This window comes from Embiotoca jacksoni, unplaced genomic scaffold, assembly GCF_022577435.1.
Source record: "Embiotoca jacksoni isolate LCO1_2020_lvr unplaced genomic scaffold, fEmbJac1.0.p SCAF_20, whole genome shotgun sequence".
Taxonomy (NCBI): domain Eukaryota; kingdom Metazoa; phylum Chordata; class Actinopteri; family Embiotocidae; genus Embiotoca; species Embiotoca jacksoni.
The window spans coordinates 1,295,829-1,315,423 of NW_027185341.1; the positions used below are offsets into that span (position 1 = coordinate 1,295,829).

The window sequence follows — 19,595 nt, forward strand, 5'->3', positions numbered from 1 at the left end:
GTCCAGTGGTTTGCCCTCATCATCTTGTCATATATCTGTGGACAACAATACCCAGTAGACAGCTCACCATCAACAGGGTGCAGCATGGGATTTGATCTCTCGGGGTCTGGAGGCAATGCCTGATAAAAGATGAGAGGAAATTACATGCTGACTGGCCTGAGACATAACTGGAAGTTAACCTAAAGGTCAAAAGGGGCCGTGGCTTTAGATATTAACCAAATTCAGGAAGAAAACAATTCAGCCTTGCATGAAACCTCAGAAAACAACTCTGTGGTCATTTGTGTTTAAAATTATAACCTTCCAAACCTCACATGAAAACAACAGTAATGGCAAATAACCTGAAAACTCTGCAAATAGCTTTGCCAGAATATCCACAACAGTCCTTCTGAGTTTTACTTCATTTTCCACTTTATACAACACTGACATCTACCCTTTGTTCAGAAATGTTTTTAGGAGCCATAAAGTTGAAAAATAACTTAAGGACAAAGGCCAGTTAATTAAAAACAGAATGACAATGTCAAAATTAAGAACAGATCTTCTATATTTCCATGTCTGTCCATCCTAACATTTCTAAAATTATTTTTTTGTAGAGCTTCAAGAAATAAAAATGCCCCTCTAAACTGTTTGTTCAGTTGATAACCAGATTCAAATGCAGACTTTTCTGTGGGAACACCTTAAAGAAGCATTTGTATAATCTGAGGGTAATGGATAATTCCTGTGAGTATTTCAATGCAAATTCAACATTGACCATAAAATATTAATTTCAGTCAGTAATGGAAGCCTTACACTTCACAAAAAAAACACTCCTCAGTGTCCTGTTACTGTACATCAAAAACTCCTGTTATTATAGTAACTAGGTGTACACACTTGCACCTCAATAACTACTGTAACTGAAGCAAACAACTCTAATACACAAGATGTGGTAAAATACAAATCTATAAACCACTACGCATCAAAGAGGCAATACTCAATGTCCCTAGATTGTTCCTTCTCTACCTCAAGTCATTTAGATGATATTTTCAATCGCTTCACACATAAAAAGGACAAAAGAGTGAGATCCGAGTTTTGTCTCCCTCTTCATCTCTGAACCCTTTGGACTTATGATGGGAGGCTGATTGAAGGGTAAGTAGTGCGTTTTGGAGAATGAATTCTTTAGATGATAGAAAAGAGAAAGGAAAAAAAAGAAACAGAGAAACCCAGAACATAAGTCTGTGATTCCATTATTAGTCTCAGTTCTCCTTTTCTCTCTTTTCATTTCTGATGGCTGGATAATTAAACCTCTATAGTATTGTCTTCCATCTTCGTTGCCCCACTTCCAGCAATGCGAATTCCCCTATGGGCAACTTTAAAAAGGCCCTTTTTCGACATCTGTTTTTCAGATCAGTATGACTTTTTTTTCCCCCCCATTAATTTGTGTTCTTTGTGAAAGTAGAAAGACTATGGTGCCAGGACAGAGATGAACATATATGTGAAAATCCGTAGCATTTCAACTTCCAAAAATCAAAGAAAGAAAGAAAATTACCCCCCCAATTTTTTTTTTTTTTTTTAATTCTACAATACCGCAATTAAATAGCCCAAACCAATCCTTAAGTGTGCATTGCAAGACATCAGATAGGATCTCAGAGGCTGGAGAGTTACAGAGCTTAATTTAAAAGCAGTCGCATTCTCCCCTCCAGCTTGAAGGAGGCAGGTTGTCAATTACTATTCCTGCTCTGACAGAGGCTTTGGGCGCCACGAGGAACACGCAGGAAAGCAACAAAGCATAGAAAAATGAGCACGGCTTGTAACAATAATCAAATAAATACAAAAAATAAAAAACAGGAAATAAACTGGATGCATACAAGTTGGTGTATTTAACTTGCATTATTGTATAACAAATCACACTTTCTGATCAGTATGCATGTTTGTTATACATTTCTATTTCAATCCTGTAGTTAGGTTTTTACTCAAGGAATTTGAAAGCTGGTAAACACCAGTAAAAAGGAGGTAAAAATGTGTGCTATTAAATGCAACTTTGTACTGATATTACTGCATGTCTGAAATGATCTAATCCAGCACCTCATTTTATCAAAGTATCTATAAATTCAGAATCATAGAGAGCCAACCTGGAATTAAAGCAAGTAGATGAAAAACAATGTTATATGAACAAAGAGCACTTACAGTACAAACAATATGAGCCAATGCAATCTGTTCAAATGAAACTGGACCTTCAGTCATATTTCTGCAATCAAAGCATGATCTTGTTTTCTGAGAGAATAGATAACAAAAAAAAAAAGATAAAGCATGCCCGTCATCATTGTAAAGGCATTTTCGTTCATTGTTAGGTTTGTCTGTATTAGTCAGAATTGGTTGATAGAAAGAAAATGAATCACCAACTAATAATTGAGCAATTGTTCCGAGGCTTTTCATAAAAATTGAAAAAGGCAAAAATTCTTCATTTCCTGGTTCTTTAGTCCTCCATGATAAACTGAATATGTTTAAGTGGTGGCTGTTGTGGACTCAAAACACTACCCAACTTTGAACTGTTTTCTGACATTTTAAATACCAAAAAATGTTTTATCAATTCATTGAGAAAATAATCAACAGAGAAATCAATAGCTACATGCAGCCTTCAAGCATCTCCTTTGATACATGTCTGGTAACAATTGTATTAACTTTATCTTAAAGTAATCCTTGTTAACTTTTACTCACAGTCTTGCTAATTAATGCATTATTGTAAAGGTAATTTGTGTTGTCATTGCAACATAATATCTCCTACAGGAGTCTATTAGGCTGACTGACCTAAGTCATCAGTATCAGAAGCTGAGGTAGAATTTAAAACATTTGTAAACTTTTAGTCCCTGAACAGAAGTGTAATGTGAACAGGAACATCTTGTTGGTTGTGCTGATAAAATGGACCATTGGTGTGTTCAGTGAATCTTTCCTTTGTGTGCGTCAGAGGTTCAAAACAGTCACATTGGCCACCAACAAGACCCCGGGGAGATTTTGGAGGGTGAAGCAAACATATTTGACTGACGATAAGGCAGAGTGAATGTCAAAGTCTCTGGCCTAGTTGCTCTCCCTCTGTCCCGCTAAAGACTGCCCGACAGGCAGGTTTTCATGGAGGTACTTCATGGTGCCGTGCTCCGAGAAGTCTGCTGCTGTGTGGCCATCACCTCTGAGCACCCACTTGGCGGTGAGCAGCCCCTCCAGGCCTACAGGGCCCCGGGCATGGATACGAGCTGTGCTGATACCTACCTCAGCTCCTGGAGACGGAGAGAAAGAAAGACAGCAAGTGACCATGGTAAACAAAATATTACGATACAAATTGTGACAACTTATCTCCATTAAGTATAAATGAGAATATACAGGCTGTTGCAAAAAAGATGTAACGGGGATGGAGGCAATAAATGATGGGAGGATATTGAAACAAGGGGAACACCACATACCCAGTCCAAACCGGTAGCCATCGGCAAAACGTGAACTGACATTCCAGAAAACGCAGGCGCTGTCCAGCTGCTGCAGGAACTGCTCTGCTGTGTCCTCTGCAAGAGAATGAGAGCTTATTGGTGCGACAAGTCAACAACCTTGTTCTTTTGATCACCACATCTGAACAGTGTTTCAGGCATTAAACTGAAAAAAAAAAATTAGCATAGAAACGGCTAAAATAAGGTATTAATGCACCGAATAAGAGCGAACTACTTCGTACGTTGAACATACACCAGTGTGACCAAGTCTATATCTTTAAATGTCATCAGGAGGAATCCTTCAGTTGATGCATGGCTCTACATTTTTAAAATGTCAATACATCGAAAATATTGTATTAGTGGAAAAAAAACAACAAAAAAAACAGGCCCAAATCAGCACAAGGAGCCAAGGCAGGTTTTTCTCTTTATGACTTTAAAGAATACCTACCAATAAACTATCTATCTGTATCTACATTCATCTACTCTACATATATATATACACACACACCTACATATTGTATCCGTCTCTCCACCCATCGCTAACTTGATATCTATCTCTCCAGTGTTTCTATCATTTCTATCAATCTGTCCCTCTCTACTCTTCTGACATTAGCTGACACGAACAGCTAAGTATACGTGAAGTCATTGATGTACCTTCTGTGGTCACTAGATGGCAGCAACACATCCTCCACTGCAGATGAGAATGTAGATCTCAATGTAGAAATGTGAGCCGCACACTTTGTCCTGTATTTTTCAGATGCTGCTCAACGGTAATTCTCATCGGCAAAAGAAGCGCAAAAATATACTAAAGATTTGTAATTTAACCTTCTGCAAGGAAGGCTAAACTCTTTGCATTTTGATTATGCACACATATATTTTTATAACGGGAACAGAAAAAAACAACAACAACAACAACAAAAAAACACGTTTCTTTACGTGTTTATGGGAATCTTTAGTTCACATCAAGATTTCATATTCCTGAACCCCGCTTGACAAATGAACAAATTATAAAAATGGCAAGGTGTAAGTCATCAACACTGTCTACATGCAATATGGACAGTCATGAATTACTCTGTGGGCACAGCACAAAATAGTTTCCATCAAGATGAGTTAGGAAGACGCAGCGTGATAGCTCACTTCAAAGACAGAAATCTGTTTGAGTATGATTCAAAGTTATGACAGGCACAAGTCTTTTAAACTGTTCAGCATCTGCTCTACATTTTAAATGGGCTCTGTCCACTATATTGGAGTCACAAAGGGAGGGTGTGCACTCACCCTGACAACAAAGTGTCACTGCTCATTATTCGGTGTGGCAGAAAATGAGATGGAAGTGGGGAATTAATTCAACAGAGTGAGAAGGACAACTTGATGAATGTTAAGCACCTACATGAAGAGGCACGGAGAAAGAAAAGACTGACCAAAGCTGACAGGTGCTGCTTAGTCATGGAGAGGTAAGATATGACTAAAAGTATGTGACTTTACCATTTTAAAATGCAAATTGGCAAAAATGTATATACGCAAAGAAAAAGACAACAACAATGTACAATCAGTAAGAAGAGGCGTCACCTACCATTTTCTGTGATGATCACGTCTGTGTGGGAGCTGCCGTACTTGTGTATATGGTCCACGGCCTCCTGCATGCTGTCCACCACCTCCATACAGCACTCCAGGTCGCCGTACTCTGTCCGCAGGGACTTTGCCTCTGAGGGGCTGAATGTCAGGTAGGAGGCGAACCGGGGGCCCGCATGAATCTTCACCTATTGACCCCAGACAAAAAAAGAGAAATCATTCCAAGAAACATAAAAATTAAGTACATTACAAAAAAACCCAAAAAAACCTTCAGCTTTTGTTGGATGACCACTGAAGTTCCTCAAATTCAATAAAATCATTTTTTGCTGACAAGTAAACTACAATCAAAGGTTATTATTTGACTGTACTCTTGTGAACGTGGGCTAATGTGCATGTCTGGTGTTTTACCCGTTCAGTGCGGAGCATGTCGATTATCTGGTCAAACAGTGGGGTTCCCAGGATGTCCCGATGAATCAGCAGAGTTTCCATGGCATTACATGCAGCTGGGTAGTCACACTTGGAGTCTCTTACTAGAAGGTGACAATATCAGTCAATTACTGGCATGTAATACAACAAATGTCTGACAGAACCAGCCTCTGAGTACTACATCTACTACATCCAATTAGCAGCCATTTAGGAGAGTGGTATTAGTTTACCAGTATAGAAGAAATTGATATGGGGTAACTGTATTTACTGACCAATTTTTATTACTTTGTCTACACTGGCCTCTACGTCGACGTAGACGTGGCAGATGCCCTCGCTGTGACCCAGCACCGGGATGCCCTTGGCCGCCCGCTGAATGTCCCGCACCAGCTGGGATGAACCTCGGGGGATGATTAAGTCAATCATCTTGTCAAGTCGGCATAGATCCTCCACCTCCTCACGAGTGCTCACCTTGTCAGAAATACAGGTTTGTCAAGCACATCAGGTCGGAGCTTATGCTCTACTTATTAGGAATATAGATGCACAAATCAGGTTCTCTTACATCGAACTGAGACCTTTTCATCTAAACTTCCCCATGTATGTGTGTGTGTGTATATATGGTCTGTATTGCTTTTTAATAAATGTGTAGGAAACCAGTTTTACCATCTGTATAGCCTCTCTGACCCCATGCATGGAAAGGGCTTCCTGGGTGAGCTGGTGGAGGACACGGTTGGTGTTGGCCGCCTCTTTGCCTCCCTTCAACAGAAGGGCATTGCCACTGGCTATGGCCAGGGCTGACACCTAGAAATGCAAATACAGGCAGGGTGTGAAGCAACTGCGGGTACTTCAAGAAAGAGTAGCGTAAATTAGGATCCTTTATGAATAAGCAAATCCAAAAAGTTAATTCGACGTTACGCTGAATTGTGTTACGGCGTGTTCTGCAGACATACCTGGGGCAGACAGTCAGGTCGGGCCTCAAAGATGACCAGGAGAACCCCAATGGGTACAGTAACCTGCTCCAGATCCAGGTTGTGAGCCACCCTGGTCCTGCGCAGCACACGACCCACACTGTCCTGAGCTGCCACGGCAATCTGACGCAGGCCTATGGCCAAGCTGTCAAGTTTGGCTGGTGATAGACTCAGACGCTTCAACATGGCTGGAGGCAACTGGCCTATAAAACAGGAGGGAGAGCAGAGTTACACCTCGTCATTATGTGCTATGGAATCAAACTCTAATGAGACCATCCATATGAAGGAGATGGTGACAGACGCCCTCTGGTGGCGAGATCAATTATTTGTTCATTTGGAATTTTTTACAAAGTTATCTCTGGTTTCTTGGTTAAGTTTATGTGGCAATATGAATGCGGAAATAACAGCTTTGATTCTTTCCTGCTAGAGAAGAATCTGTTGATAAAAATGTGTTTATGGATAAATGAATACATGTTCCTCTTGAAGAAGCTAAAAACATCGGAGTCCACACTTTCCTCTACAACAACTTATCTAGTGCCAACATAAAAAGAAATTAAAATCTGAAATATTTGGGAGAGAAACTTGAAATGGTGCCGCAGACTTTACATGCATAAAAATGTTCCACGCCGCTTCGTCCTCTTTCTTTTACCTGCACTGGCAGCCAGGTCCATGTCCATCTTGTTTGCAGCCAGAATTTCTTCCTTCCTTTCAGTCAGCAGGTCTGCGAGATGGCAGATGATCTCACTCCTCTGAAGACACAGTCATCCGAATATACAGGCAGGCTCAGTATGTTGCAGATTTATCCACAAGAGTTTGGCGTTTCTCTCCAACTAATAAGGACTGACATTTTAAATTATTAATGTTTATAACCTATATTAACTCATTTAAACTGAAGTTCTTAAAAAATAATTTAAGATGTTCTTATTTGAACAAATACATCACCTGGGCTGGATGCAGAGATGCCAGGGTTCTTCCAGAGTTACGAGCCATTTCTGTCTGCTCCTCCACAGAGGGGCCTGCATTCAGTCACAAATAGGACAGACTAAAACAACAGAGGCTGCAGCGGCAGTCAGTATGGCTGCAGTAATACCGACGCGAGATTGAAAGCAAAAAAACCAACCAGGTAAACTCACCAGCTGGTTTGATTTCAGAGAAGAAGGTTCCCACTTTTTTGCCCTCCACTATGTCAGTGATGACGTGGCCTGTTACTTTGGGGTGGGTGCCGTTAGCAATGACCACTGAGGTGCCCCCTTGTAGCGCCCAGAGGGCAGCCTTGACCTGCAGATGAACACGGAGACACACAAGCTGAATTTTAAAAAGGTCTCTTTTAAGTGTTTGTACCTTTAAATTTAAAGTTAAACAGGATGAGTCAGAATCTCAACTTGAAAGCTCACAGTAAGTTACATGTGATGGGGGGGGGTGGGGAAGGATTTGTCTCTTCCTCTTGTTTGCATTGTGGCTCCGGAAAGTATCTTGTCCAAAAAGTTTCCTTTGTTTTCTGTCTTATTTGCGAGCGATTCTTTCCGCATCTAATTGACGACTCCCCGGTGTCCTTATCTTGTGACCTACAACCAACTCTGTACTGTATTACCATACAAAAGCAGATACAAAGGGAATGGGGGTGACTGTCAACTGTTTGTCAACTTGTATAAAAGCTACCCTAAGGAAGAGGACTAAGTGGAGAACGGAAGACGACGGCGGAGGAGAGGACTGCTGGGGGAAACCAGGCTGGGTAGAGGCCGGCTGGGGAGAGCCCTGCGGAAGGACTGCTGAAGAAGAACTGCGAGAGGACTGCGGAGGAGAGGACCTGCTGGGGAAAAGAGCCCTGCTGTAGAGAACTGCTGGGGGGAGCACTGCTGGACACCTCTCTTTGAGGGTGCATGTAGTTGCTCCTTCTTGCAAGAATAAACTGTCCGATGCGTTTGATTTTGAACCAAGCCTCTTGAGTAATATTTCCAACACATGACATTCAATAAAAGAGTGGACATTATCGTGTGTTGATTTGTTTTGTCAGGAGGTGACAGGTACATCACCGCAAGCTGAGAGCAAGCTAAAATTGAATTTTCTGCTGTAAACGCAAGAACTGAAGTCGGAAACAATCCATAGAACAAGAAGCTCTGCACTTTTCCCAGCTGATAAATATCTACTAAGATAAGGCTTTTAACTCGCGTGTAAACAACCTCTTCCTTAACAGAATGACTGCGGACTTTAAACACACCTTGGCCTCCATGCCTCCGATCCCAACTCTGGACTTGGTACCATAGGTGATGGACTGCTGGTCTCCAGGGTAGAAGATGTCAATTAGCTTTGCATCATCTGTTCCAGGGGGGCTGTTGTATAGTCCTACAACAAACAATTGTTGTTTCACTTAGTTCACTTACAAAGGACAAAAATACACTAGAAGCATAGACACACCAATGTTTGCAAAAGATACAATGATTAAAAATTAATTTGATAATCACAATTTTTTTTTTTTTTTTTTTTTTTTTTTTTAAGAAATAACCTTCCCATGCTGGAGTGGTCTGATTTTTAATTTTTTTTTCTAAAAAGTGCCTAAGTTGATGATGAAAGACTCCACAGCCGTGATATTCATGTGCACATGGACACCTTGTGTCAACCCCGTCAGCATCAATTTCAAACAGGAAGGCAGAAGGTCCGTGTTTGTCTTTGTCACATGACTCTCAGTTGACCCTCAGCATGATGTTTTTTCCCCCCAGTGTAGAGCGCAGACAGATGGTGTGTTACATAACAGCTGACCCAGACTGTTGTTGTGGTAACACGCTTACCTTCCACGTCAGACAGTGCGATGAGCAGGTCAGCCTTCATCTCCACCGCTAGCCGCGCCGCCAGGCTGTCATTGTCCTTAATGCTGATCACCTGCATGACCAGAAAGTTGCAGATGTAAGCTTCTGAAGACTGAAAAGCAGAGCCAGAAAGTAGCCACGTGCCATCAACTCATCTGAGCCTTTATTTAAGACTTCTTAAAACCAAGCTGACGAGTATCAAATACCAAAACACTAATCTACTGTTAAACTGTTGGAACCACCATGACGGAAATGTCAAACCCAAATTATCATCTAACCAGGGGTCCATCTTTTCATGGTGGTCGATATTTTACGCAGACAATACAGTAAATACCTCAGAAAGATAAGCCAAATTAAATCGAGTGAATTAAGTGCACACGAGAGAACAGCTCGAGTTGGCCCAAAATTATTTTCAAACTCTTTAGACTTTCATGACACGGATTTCTGCTGAATAGTCCACTTAAGCAGTACAATGGCAATATTTCTGCCAACTATACCTCACTGGCTGAACTGCCAGCAGCTTAGTGCGTTAAAAAAAAAAAGACCAGCAGAGTTTGAGGTAAAATTATTTGAGAGAGAGATGTTAGTTATTTCTGTAGGAGAGCATGTAAAGAAGGCATCTACCAAGAGAAGTTAGTCCTGGTCCCCTCAGACTGCCCCTCCCGCCGAGTGACTGCTTGCATTGCCATCCATCCCCATATGCAAAATGACTTCATACTTGAGTGCAGAGCTGATGAGACGAGGCCGGGTAGCAGAGGTGTTTCAGGATGTGTGCGTGAATGATAGTGAATGGAAATAGGGTAGTTAATGAGTGGTGCATGTATATACTTTATAAACACGGTCTCTGGCAACCCCCTCAGCGCCCTGCTGCCACCATCACCACCACTAGCGTCGCCCCCATGCTGTCTGTACCCACATTTACCCCCTGCAGGTCGCTGTTGGGCTCCGGGGGGGGCACGACCGCATCATTGGTGTTGATGATGGGCACGATGTTCATCCGCAGCAGCTCCCGCAGTGTGCTGTTCAGGTTCCGCCTCTTTTGGTCATCATGGAAATCCAGATTTGTCACGAGGACCTGGCAGCACAGAGGGGACCAAGATGACAGAGAGAGAGCCGAGAGCGAGAGGGAAGCCGCAAGATGTAAAAACACACTTCTGGAGAATTCAAAAGAGATCATTTTACTGTGAAGTATAGAAGTACCTGTGCAGTGCAAGTGCTGTACTGGGTGAACATGGCCTCATACAGGGCCATCAGGCCACTCTGTCCTGCTGCAGCACAGGCCCGGGCCTCCAGCTGGGGCAGAGACTGCAACACAAATGTCATAAACATCTAGCAATATATACATCTTTCCAGCTTTCTGGGTGCTCAGTAGAGCCCAACCAATCTATGGGTTCACCGACTGTTATCGGCCCATATTTGCCGTATCAGCATCTACATTGTCAGTCGGAAATGAAAACTTTATTTTATTTTTTCCAGGATATAATGCAGCAAAAAGAGGCTCGGGATAATTTAGAATTTGTTCTATTTGTATTCTTTTTTTTTTTTAATTTAAAATTACTTATAATTACTATTATATTCCCAGTGAAGTTCAGTTTCAGTGCACGGTCAGGTTTATTGTTAAATTGTAAAATATCCTTCCTCCATTTGACAACAACACATCAGTCAATAAATTGCTGAGAATTTTTTTACTTGCCAATATTGGTATCGGCCCCAAAAATCAAGTCGGTCTAGCTCTAGTTCTCAAACGCACCTCATCAAACCATACCACAGCAGCACAGGTAATACGGTGGAGTAGAGCTTTTAGAAACAGGAAGCTGGCCTGCCTGATAATGGCAGCAATGCTAAGCACACAAATGTATAGTGAAACGTACTGTATGGTTGTTCAAGTGAATCGTCTCACAAAGATAACTGGACCGCATTACACACAACGGTACTAGTCCTTTTTTTGTGCTTTACTATGGCAACAAAATACCAAAGCACGTCATTTTTTACATGATTTATCAAGTAGCAGCAGCATCTTTCACAGAGTTACTCATCAACATTATCTCGGGCCCCAACATGTTCCTCCACCTCTCCTCACCATGTCTTTGAGCTGGTTGTGTCCGGAGTGCAGGGCCTGTCGGACACTCTGGGACAGCAGGATCTCGTGTCTTAATCTTTGCTTGCCAAAGGCCACGGCTCCACTGGTGACAATCATCATCTCCCTTCCTTGATTCTGCAGCATTGCCACCTGGATGACAACAACACAACCAATTAAGACTAATGAAGCACAGCTGGGTCCGCTGAGGCTCACCAAGGAGTCCGCTTTGAAAGGTCACTTCAGCCAAACTACAAAACCAACAATTTCCTCACCTCATCCCCACGCTGATGTTTTCTGTTGTATTCGTTAAGCTTTGGAGTGAACGGAATTACACATGTGCCAATCAAAGCAGGAAAAGAAATGAAAAGTAATGACTTTTTCCAGAACAAAACCAAATACTTTTCACGAAAGTAATTTCTATCAGAGAAACTTTCCCCCACCAAAACAGTTTAGCACGTGTTTTGTAAATTATCCAGAATAATAAAGACACTATTCCTAAAGAGACATGTTTCTATAAAATATTTTTTTAATTGATTGTTCAATGACAAAAAAAAGTCTATTTACATATTGTATTGATTTCTTAAAATAAATATGTAGATAAATATGTATGGTTATGAGCTTGTCTACAGATCAACATCAATTACAGTGGGTGGAAATAAATCCTGAATACCCACTGATGGGTTTAGATGTCACTGAACCTGAAACGGATGTTGGAAAAAAATAAAATTATAATAATTCCCTGCTGATTTCCTTCCACATGTAGAATTTTCTGCAGGACCCAAAAGTTACTAGATTAAAATTGAATCTCTGTTGGTGTTCGGCCTCTCACCTGCTCCACAATGGAGGCCAGCCTCCCCAGAGCCAAACCACACTCATCACCACGTGTGACTACAGCACTGCCGAGCTTCACCACAATCCTCTTGGCCTGACGCAGTTCACCGCGGTGTGCCAAGGAGCTGCCGTGGGCCCTGCCATGGAGAACTGCACAGAGGACGGACGGAAATGTTATCTTTAAAAAGTGATTAAGATTGATTTAACCTATATCACGACTGAGATTAGATATGAACTTTCACACGTGTCTACTTGAGTAGAAGATCCATTTCAAGACTTAAAAAGAAACAACTAACACATTTAAACTTTTTACATACTTTAAAAAATACTTATTCTTTTACAGTCCCTAACGTTTCACATAACAGCGCAAACCAGCATGTTTGGCTGGGTTTTCGTTTCATTGATTACATGAATGGGGCAAACAAAGTGAAGCCCTCCCCGACATCAATCTGTAACCTGGGAGACACATAATCACAGCCTTCAAACTGCCACATCAGCAGGGCCAGCAGAGAAAAGCCTGTGCTGACAGCACACATCTCTCTGGAGCAACGAGGCGCATGAGATAGTCGGAGAGACAGAGAGAGACAGAGACAGAGAGACATATTGTTCAGACCAGAGTAGGTCAGAAACCTCCCCACAGGCACAAAATCCCAACGTTTTCACAGCACGTTAGACATGTGGGGCCATCTCTTTAATTGTTGTGTTTTTTGGGGGGTGTTTTGAGTGACATTCCATTTACAAAAATATGGAATTTACAGTGATACAGAAATTACCAAAAAAAAAATAAACAAAACATTCTAAACTTTTCAATCTGCAACTAACAATTTTGTTATCGTCGTAAATAATTAATGACATATCAAAAAGTTATTCTCTCTTTTTTTTAATCCCAAGAATCCGTTTTCTGTTTTAACCTTGGCTGCTGGATGCAGAGAGTTCAGACAGCATAATGCAATGATAATGTGGCAGTGCAGCATTGCTTACCTTGTGTCAGTGGTCTGGTGAACCGGCACAAGTGTCTTTGTGAATCCAGAGGGATCCTTGAACAAAGAGTCAGCCTCTGCAGCAGCATGGTCATTTTTAGAGCCTTTAATATCACAAAGTCAGAGAGAGTGAGGAACACACGGAGGGATACAAATGTGCCACATCACCAATGAATACATTGAACTGTGCCATTTGCCTGAGGAATTTTAGATGAGCGTTATATCTCAACAGCAACGTGATGCCATGTGTCCACTTGTAGAGTCAAAATATAAATCTCCTACTGGTTCCCTGGATAAAAAAAAAAAAAAAAAAAAAAGTAATAAAGGGCTTTTGTTCTTACTTAAACTCCTGACGTCCCACTGTATCTGTGCACCAGCTCCGTGTAACGTCTTCTATAAAGTCTTGTTCATCTTCTTTAACCAGTGATTCCTTCATTTATCACACAAGTAGTTTGCACCGAGGTGGGCTCGGCATGTGCATGGCTCCTCCCCTCACTGACGAGCTGCTGATGAAACTGTCGCTGCAGTTTACAACAAGTGTGAACGGGCCGTTTCGCAAACAATACCTCAACGGCTGCGCATTAATTCCCTCGACCAGCGACATGGACCAACGACCAGTTAATGACGGTAAGTCGCGCTGACATTAAATCAAAGTGTACAGGAGAAGCTTCGTAAATTGGCGGTGAAATGGCAGGAAGTGACGTCTGGCCGGCTAGCGGAATGCGGGAAAAAAGAACGGAAGTGTTGGTGAAAGACTCGCATTTCAAAATAAATCCCCACCGTTTAAAATGCTGAATGATGTGTGTGTGTATAATTTTTTTTTTTTTTTTTAATCAACTCTGACTTTAAATTCATAACATTCATAACAAAATCAGTTGTGAATATGTAATGATAGATAGATAGATAGATAGATAGATAGATAGATAGATAGATAGATAGATAGATAGATAGATAGATCATTAGTCAATAGAATATCAATAATATCAACAGAAAATAAACATAACAAATAACAAAAGTTAAATACTATAGACAAGTGTGCAAATTTGTAAATACAGGGAGGTAGATATGCAAGTGGTGTTTTACACAAGATATTCAAGGTCATTCAACCCTTAGAGATCTGCAGCAGCTCAGCTTTAAAGCTTAATTAAAGCTACTTGTATCATACAACCAGAAGCTTCCACTGGTACCAACCAGTTTATGGTAGCTTGTCGGGAAGGTGGCTAAGATCGCCTGTCCCACCCCTAAAAAAGACAAATGTTGGTCTGTGGTGAATCTCTCAGGGTTAAAGCATTACAAGTTCAACAAATAAGCAGATTTGGAAAATATACACTGCATGCTGTTCTACAGTTGGCCTTAATGCATATTAGCCTTCTATTAATTGTTAGTTCTATGATCTTGCTTTGCCTGGGAACAAAAACCACGTCAGTACTTGATGCTCTTAACATCAAGATATTTCTAAATCTGGCTTTCATAACAGCCAGTGCATAGCTGTTATATAATGTCTGATTTCTTTGTTTGTTTGTTATCAGATCATCCCCTGTTTTGTGAGTTAATAACATTGTCGGTGATCACTGTTTTATCATCGTTCATTGTGTAAATCTGGCTTTCCTATGAGCCAGTGCCCAGCATCCAATGTGCGTGTAGCCTATACTTTACTTATGTTTTTTTTTTTGACGTGATCATTATTCCTTTCATAGACAAATATTGTTTGTTCATCACAGTACAACCTACTTTTGAAGGGCCTTAATCATATATGTATGGAAACATACACAAACAATGTACATTTTAAAGCCTATATCATTCTTTATCAGATCTTTTTCATAGTTTTTTTTATATTTCAGGTAGAGGTGAGGTTTTGTAGAGACTAATTGCTTTAGGCAGGGGAGATTTCCTTTCGCTCCTTGTGACAGCGAAGCGGAACTAATGTTTTAGAGAAAGTGCTCCACTGTCTGTCCAGTAGGTGGTAGAGAAGGTTGTCATAATGATAAATAATGGATAACAGTTTGTTCAGTGTCCTCCTCTCCACCACGGCTTCCACGGTGGATGGTTTCAGCCAGAAAATAGAAATAATATAAAAACATATATTCGATATTAAATAATATATAAAGGATTTCAAAAAGCACAACATTATTTTCCACTAGAACAGCTTGCGTTGTGCAACCACTAATATGACAACAGGTATGTAACTTATTAACAAAAGCCCTTTGAAAATTGTACTATGTTTCCACAAACACAACATACCATTGTGTTATCCATGTTGAATTGTTATGCACAATTAATCTGACATATTTTGTGTATTTGGGAACTAGAATGAGAGATCATACTTTGCAGGCTCGAACAGTGTTTTGCCAAACAACATAAAAGGTGTAGAGCATTTACTGGTGTGTACAGAAGTGTTTCACAAAAGATCATGTGCAAAAGATCATGTGCAAAACATCCAATTCTAGATGTTGACAGCAATTAGGTTTGTCATCTGGCATGCTGAGTCTAGTTCAACTAACAATAACAGGAGTCCACAGCTTCTTTTTAATTAATGCATGGAAATATTTACTCTTTACTCATGTCGTAGGCCACTTCAGTTTAAAACCAAATGTTTTCCATAGACTTCTTCATTCATGATTATTCTCAGTTCATCAGTTTGATAGGAAGCCAGTAGTGTCGAACCTGTCGTCCTAATTAGTTCTTTCATTAATTTGTCACCTTTCATTTACTCCATGTGGCAGAAAAAATACAAAATCACTGGGTTGCAGCAGCGATGAAAGTTTTCTGTACCTACACTGTCCCGCTGTGACAAAATGAAAAGTAACCCAGAGCAGAGTTGACTGACACTGTCGAACCCCCACTGCCCCTACGATCATAGATAACTAAATTGGCTCCTGTAGCTCTGGCTAAATGTGTATTATTCCATTAGATCTGTCCTGCTCTTTTATCTGTTGCCTGCTTTTTCCCTTTATCTGTTCTTTTGTGTTCCTCCTCCTTTTTGCTCTTTTATCTGTCTATCTAACTCGGGGGAAGGAACTGACCCTTACCTTACTCCTGCCTTTACTAATCCACTACATGTGTTTGTGGAGGAGTGTGTGTATGATCATGTGTGTGTATCGGCAGATCCTTTTAACTTCGCACAAGTCTGTTCATCTCGATTCCTTTTTGAATTTGAAACTTTACGTGTCTCCGTAACTTTTCCTCCATCACCGTCACGACCTTTCTGCCGTTGTGCGAAATGACTCCATAACTGTGGAATTAATTACTGTAATACCTGATACAGATATTCATGTCTCCCTCAGGATGAATTGTAATAATGTGGGCGACGCCTTGTTCTTTCATCTGGTGCCATTATCAGATCAAAATGACACTTCGTCTGATCCTTTGGTTTATGACCAAATACCCGCAACGCTAATCACATTCCTATTCCTCTGCTGTAATTTGCGTTCATAGCTAATTAGAAATGTTAGCATACTGAAAAGTTGAACTGTGATCGTAAACCACTTTCACATTATACCTGCTTAACATCAGCATGCTTGTATTGTAATTGTGAGCTTGCTGATGTTGACGATTAGCTGCTGTGTGCAGCCTCACTGAGCAGCTAACATGGCTGTTTGGTGTTCGTTTTCTTTTCATAAAATGTTTGTATATTTCCTCTTTTTGTGCATATCATGAACAAAACTGCCCAACTGGTAATGGCAGGACACCAGGCCGGGCGACGACTCACAGATGCAAAAAGTTGTCGAAAGGGAACAATTGAAGTGTTGCCTTGAGTGGAACATTTGTATTGGAGTTTGATGTTTCTGTGGAGGGCTGTAAAGTGTAATATAGTGGTTGGGTTGGGATGGAGAGTGTGATTGTCCCTTAACTAAGTGGCAGCATGTAGAGCGTTTCTAATATCAGCATGTCCTGGTAGTAATAGAACCTCTCTAAAATAGCAGCAGATGCACAACCAAATAACCCATTCTAAACTCAATCTACATCCTGTCAAGCTGACATGTTATCCTCAAGGAAAGTGGGAAAGATCTGAAGAGCTGTACACCGTCCCCACTGAGGAATTAAGTTCATGTGTGGAATCCAAGAGACATATGACAAGAGGGTAGTTGCATATAGTATTTGATTTGTTTTTTTAATGAATATTTGAAAATCATGACTCATTCTAAATGTGGAAACGTTCTCACGAATACAAACTTTGGAGACAAAGAAAAGTAGCAACATTAAGAATAAGTGGAAAGTTGATTTGTTAGAGAAAAGGATCAGCAGAAAAAAGCAAGTTGTGTTTACTTTTTTACGAATCTAAAAATAAATTTTAATTTATTGTTTTTTATGAATTTGCATGACTTAAGGTTAGGTTAGGTAGTTACTTTATTAATCCCCAAGGGGAAAATTTTTTTTCGCTACAGCAGCATACAGGAAAGCAATAAAATAATAATAAAATATAAAATAAAATAAAATAATAAAAAGCAATAAAATAACAGTAAAAAAATATTAAATATAAAATGCACAGTATATACTGTATATACAGTGCAGTATATATATATATATATATATATATATATACTGCATATATATATATATAAATATTTTTTTATACAAACAACCAAGAAACACAGGCAACAGTGTTATTGTTGTGTGATGGATTTTGCCAGAGGTGAGTTATTGTACAGTCTTATTGCAGTGGGCAGGAATGATCTCCTGTATCTGTCCTTGGGACAGCGGAGCTGGAGGAGTCTTTTGGAGAAAGTGCTCCGCTGTCCCTGCAGCAGGTGGTGGAGAGGGTGGTCAGGATTATCCAATATGGATAATAGTTTGTTCAGCGTCCTCCTCTCCACCACCTTTTCCAGGCTATCCAGTTTGCAGCCAATGATGGAGCCAGCCTTCTTAACCAGTTTGTTAAGTCTGTTGGTGTCGCCGGCTCCAATGCTGTCACCCCTCCCCTCCTCCCCCAGCAGACCACAGCAAAGTACAATGCAGTGGCCACAACAGACTGGTAGAACATCTCCAACATCTTGCTGCACACATTGAAGGATTGAAGTTTCCTCAAGAAAAAGAGTCGACTCATCCCCTTCTTGTAGACAGCGTTGATGTTGGTCTTCCAGTTCAGTCTGTTGTCAATGGAGACACCCAGGTACTTGTACTCACCAACCATGTCCACCTCCTCTCCCAGAACTCTCAGCGGTTGTGGAGCCGTCGTCTTCCTCCTGAAGTCGACCACCATCTCTCTGGTCTTGGCCACGTTCAGGAGCAGGTGATTTCTTCCCGCCCACTCCACAAAGTCCTCCACTACTGCCCTGTACTCGTCCTCCCATCCATCCCTTATACACCCTACCACTGCAGAGTCATCAGAGAACTTCTGCAGATGTCTTGACTCTGAGTTGTACTGGAAGTCAGTGGTGTATAAGGTGAACAGGAAGGGAGACAGAACAGTTCCCTGTGGAGCTCCAGTACCACTGACCACCGTATCAGACAGCACACCGCCCAGACGGACAAACTGTGGTCTGCCTGTCAGGTAGTCAGTGATCCAGGAGATGGTGGACGCGTCCACCCCCACCACCCGCAGCTTCTCACTCAGTAGCAGTGGTTGGATGGTGTTAAATGCACTGGAGAAATCAAAGAAAGTGATTCTCACAGTCACCGGTTCCGTCCAGGTGAGACTGAGCTCGTTGCAGCAGGTAGATGAGGGCATCGTCCACTCCCACATGAGGCTGGTACGCAAATTGCAGAGGGTCCAGAGAAGATTTCACCAGCGGCCTGAGGTGGGCCAAGACCAGCCTTTCCAGCACCTTCATCACATGAGATGTGAGGGCAACCGGTTGGTAGTCGTTGAGGCCGGATGGAGTCGTCTTCTTAGGGACTGGAACCAGGCAGGACATCTTCCACAGCACCGGGACTTCCTCCTGCTTCAGGCTCAGGTTGAAGAGGTGTTGTAGGACCTCAGCCAGCTGGACGGCGCAGGTCTTCAGGACCCCGGGGCTGATGCCGTCAGGTCCTGCAGCCTTGTGCTGGTGGAGTCTCTCCAGCTGTCTCCTAACCTGGCCAGTTGTCACAGAGAGAGAGGAGGGGAGGGGGGTCATGGCGTTGATGGAGGAAGAGCCCTTTGAAGTTGAGGGCTCTGTGTCTATGCAGCTCACCAGGGGGGGGCAGAAGGGGGTGGGGGGGGGGCAGCAGAGGTGTTTGGGAGGTGTGAGGTGTGGAGGAAACAGATGGGGGCGGTGAACTAAACCTGTTGAAGAAACAGTTTAGCTCATTGGCCCTCTCCAGGGAGTCTGGTTGCCTCTCTCTCTCCCCTTGAAGCCAGTAATCTCCTTCATACCGGTCCACACCTCCTTAACGTTGTTAAGAAACAAAAGGTTGAAATAGATCAATGCAATTTAAACATGACAGTTAACAGTCACATCACATCAAATTGACCAATTTAGTTAGTTTAGTGACAGACACGTTTGTATTCATGATTTAATATTTTTTGCCTGTGCAGGTAAAATCCTATTTAGACTTTTGAATATCTTACAGAT

The 19,595-nt window shown here is 41.5% G+C and overlaps 1 protein-coding gene across 4 annotated transcripts; it reads right to left on the reverse strand.

The window, feature by feature from the left end:
• Positions 1–2,530: 2,530 nt before the first annotated feature.
• aldh18a1 (aldehyde dehydrogenase 18 family, member A1) lies at positions 2,531–13,190 on the reverse strand. Of its 4 annotated transcripts, XM_069156300.1 has the most exons (17): positions 13,103–13,190; positions 12,120–12,271; positions 11,291–11,440; positions 10,411–10,515; positions 10,127–10,285; positions 9,193–9,283; positions 8,625–8,749; positions 7,540–7,684; positions 7,349–7,422; positions 7,056–7,155; positions 6,389–6,609; positions 6,102–6,239; positions 5,714–5,909; positions 5,424–5,545; positions 5,017–5,203; positions 3,429–3,524; positions 2,531–3,245 (listed from the first exon to the last, which is right to left on the reverse strand). In XM_069156300.1, exons 1-17 carry the CDS (start codon positions 13,188–13,190, stop codon positions 3,049–3,051), a joined length of 2,346 nt encoding a protein of 781 aa, XP_069012401.1. In that variant the 3' UTR covers positions 2,531–3,048. The 4 variants fall into 4 exon arrangements, with proteins under 4 accessions (XP_069012401.1, XP_069012403.1, XP_069012402.1 ...); XM_069156302.1 differs by lacking the exon at positions 13,103–13,190 and having other exon boundaries at positions 7,062–7,155; positions 10,133–10,285; positions 12,120–12,226; XM_069156301.1 differs by lacking the exon at positions 13,103–13,190 and having other exon boundaries at positions 7,062–7,155; positions 12,120–12,226.
• Positions 13,191–19,595: the final 6,405 nt, after the last annotated feature.

What these genes read in the sequence shown, in the direction of transcription:
- aldh18a1 (XM_069156300.1), bottom strand. Translation starts at nt 13,190, where the DNA reads ATGCTGCTGCAGAGGCTGACTCTTTGTTCAAGGATCCCTCTGGATTCA. An exon ending in CACCAGACCACTGACACAAG is followed by an intron (nt 12,272 to 13,102) that starts GTAAGCAATGCT and finishes TCCTCTGTGCAG; the next exon opens with TTCTCCATGGCAGGGCCCAC. An exon ending in TGGCCTCCATTGTGGAGCAG is followed by an intron (nt 11,441 to 12,119) that starts GTGAGAGGCCGA and finishes GTTGTCATCCAG; the next exon opens with GTGGCAATGCTGCAGAATCA.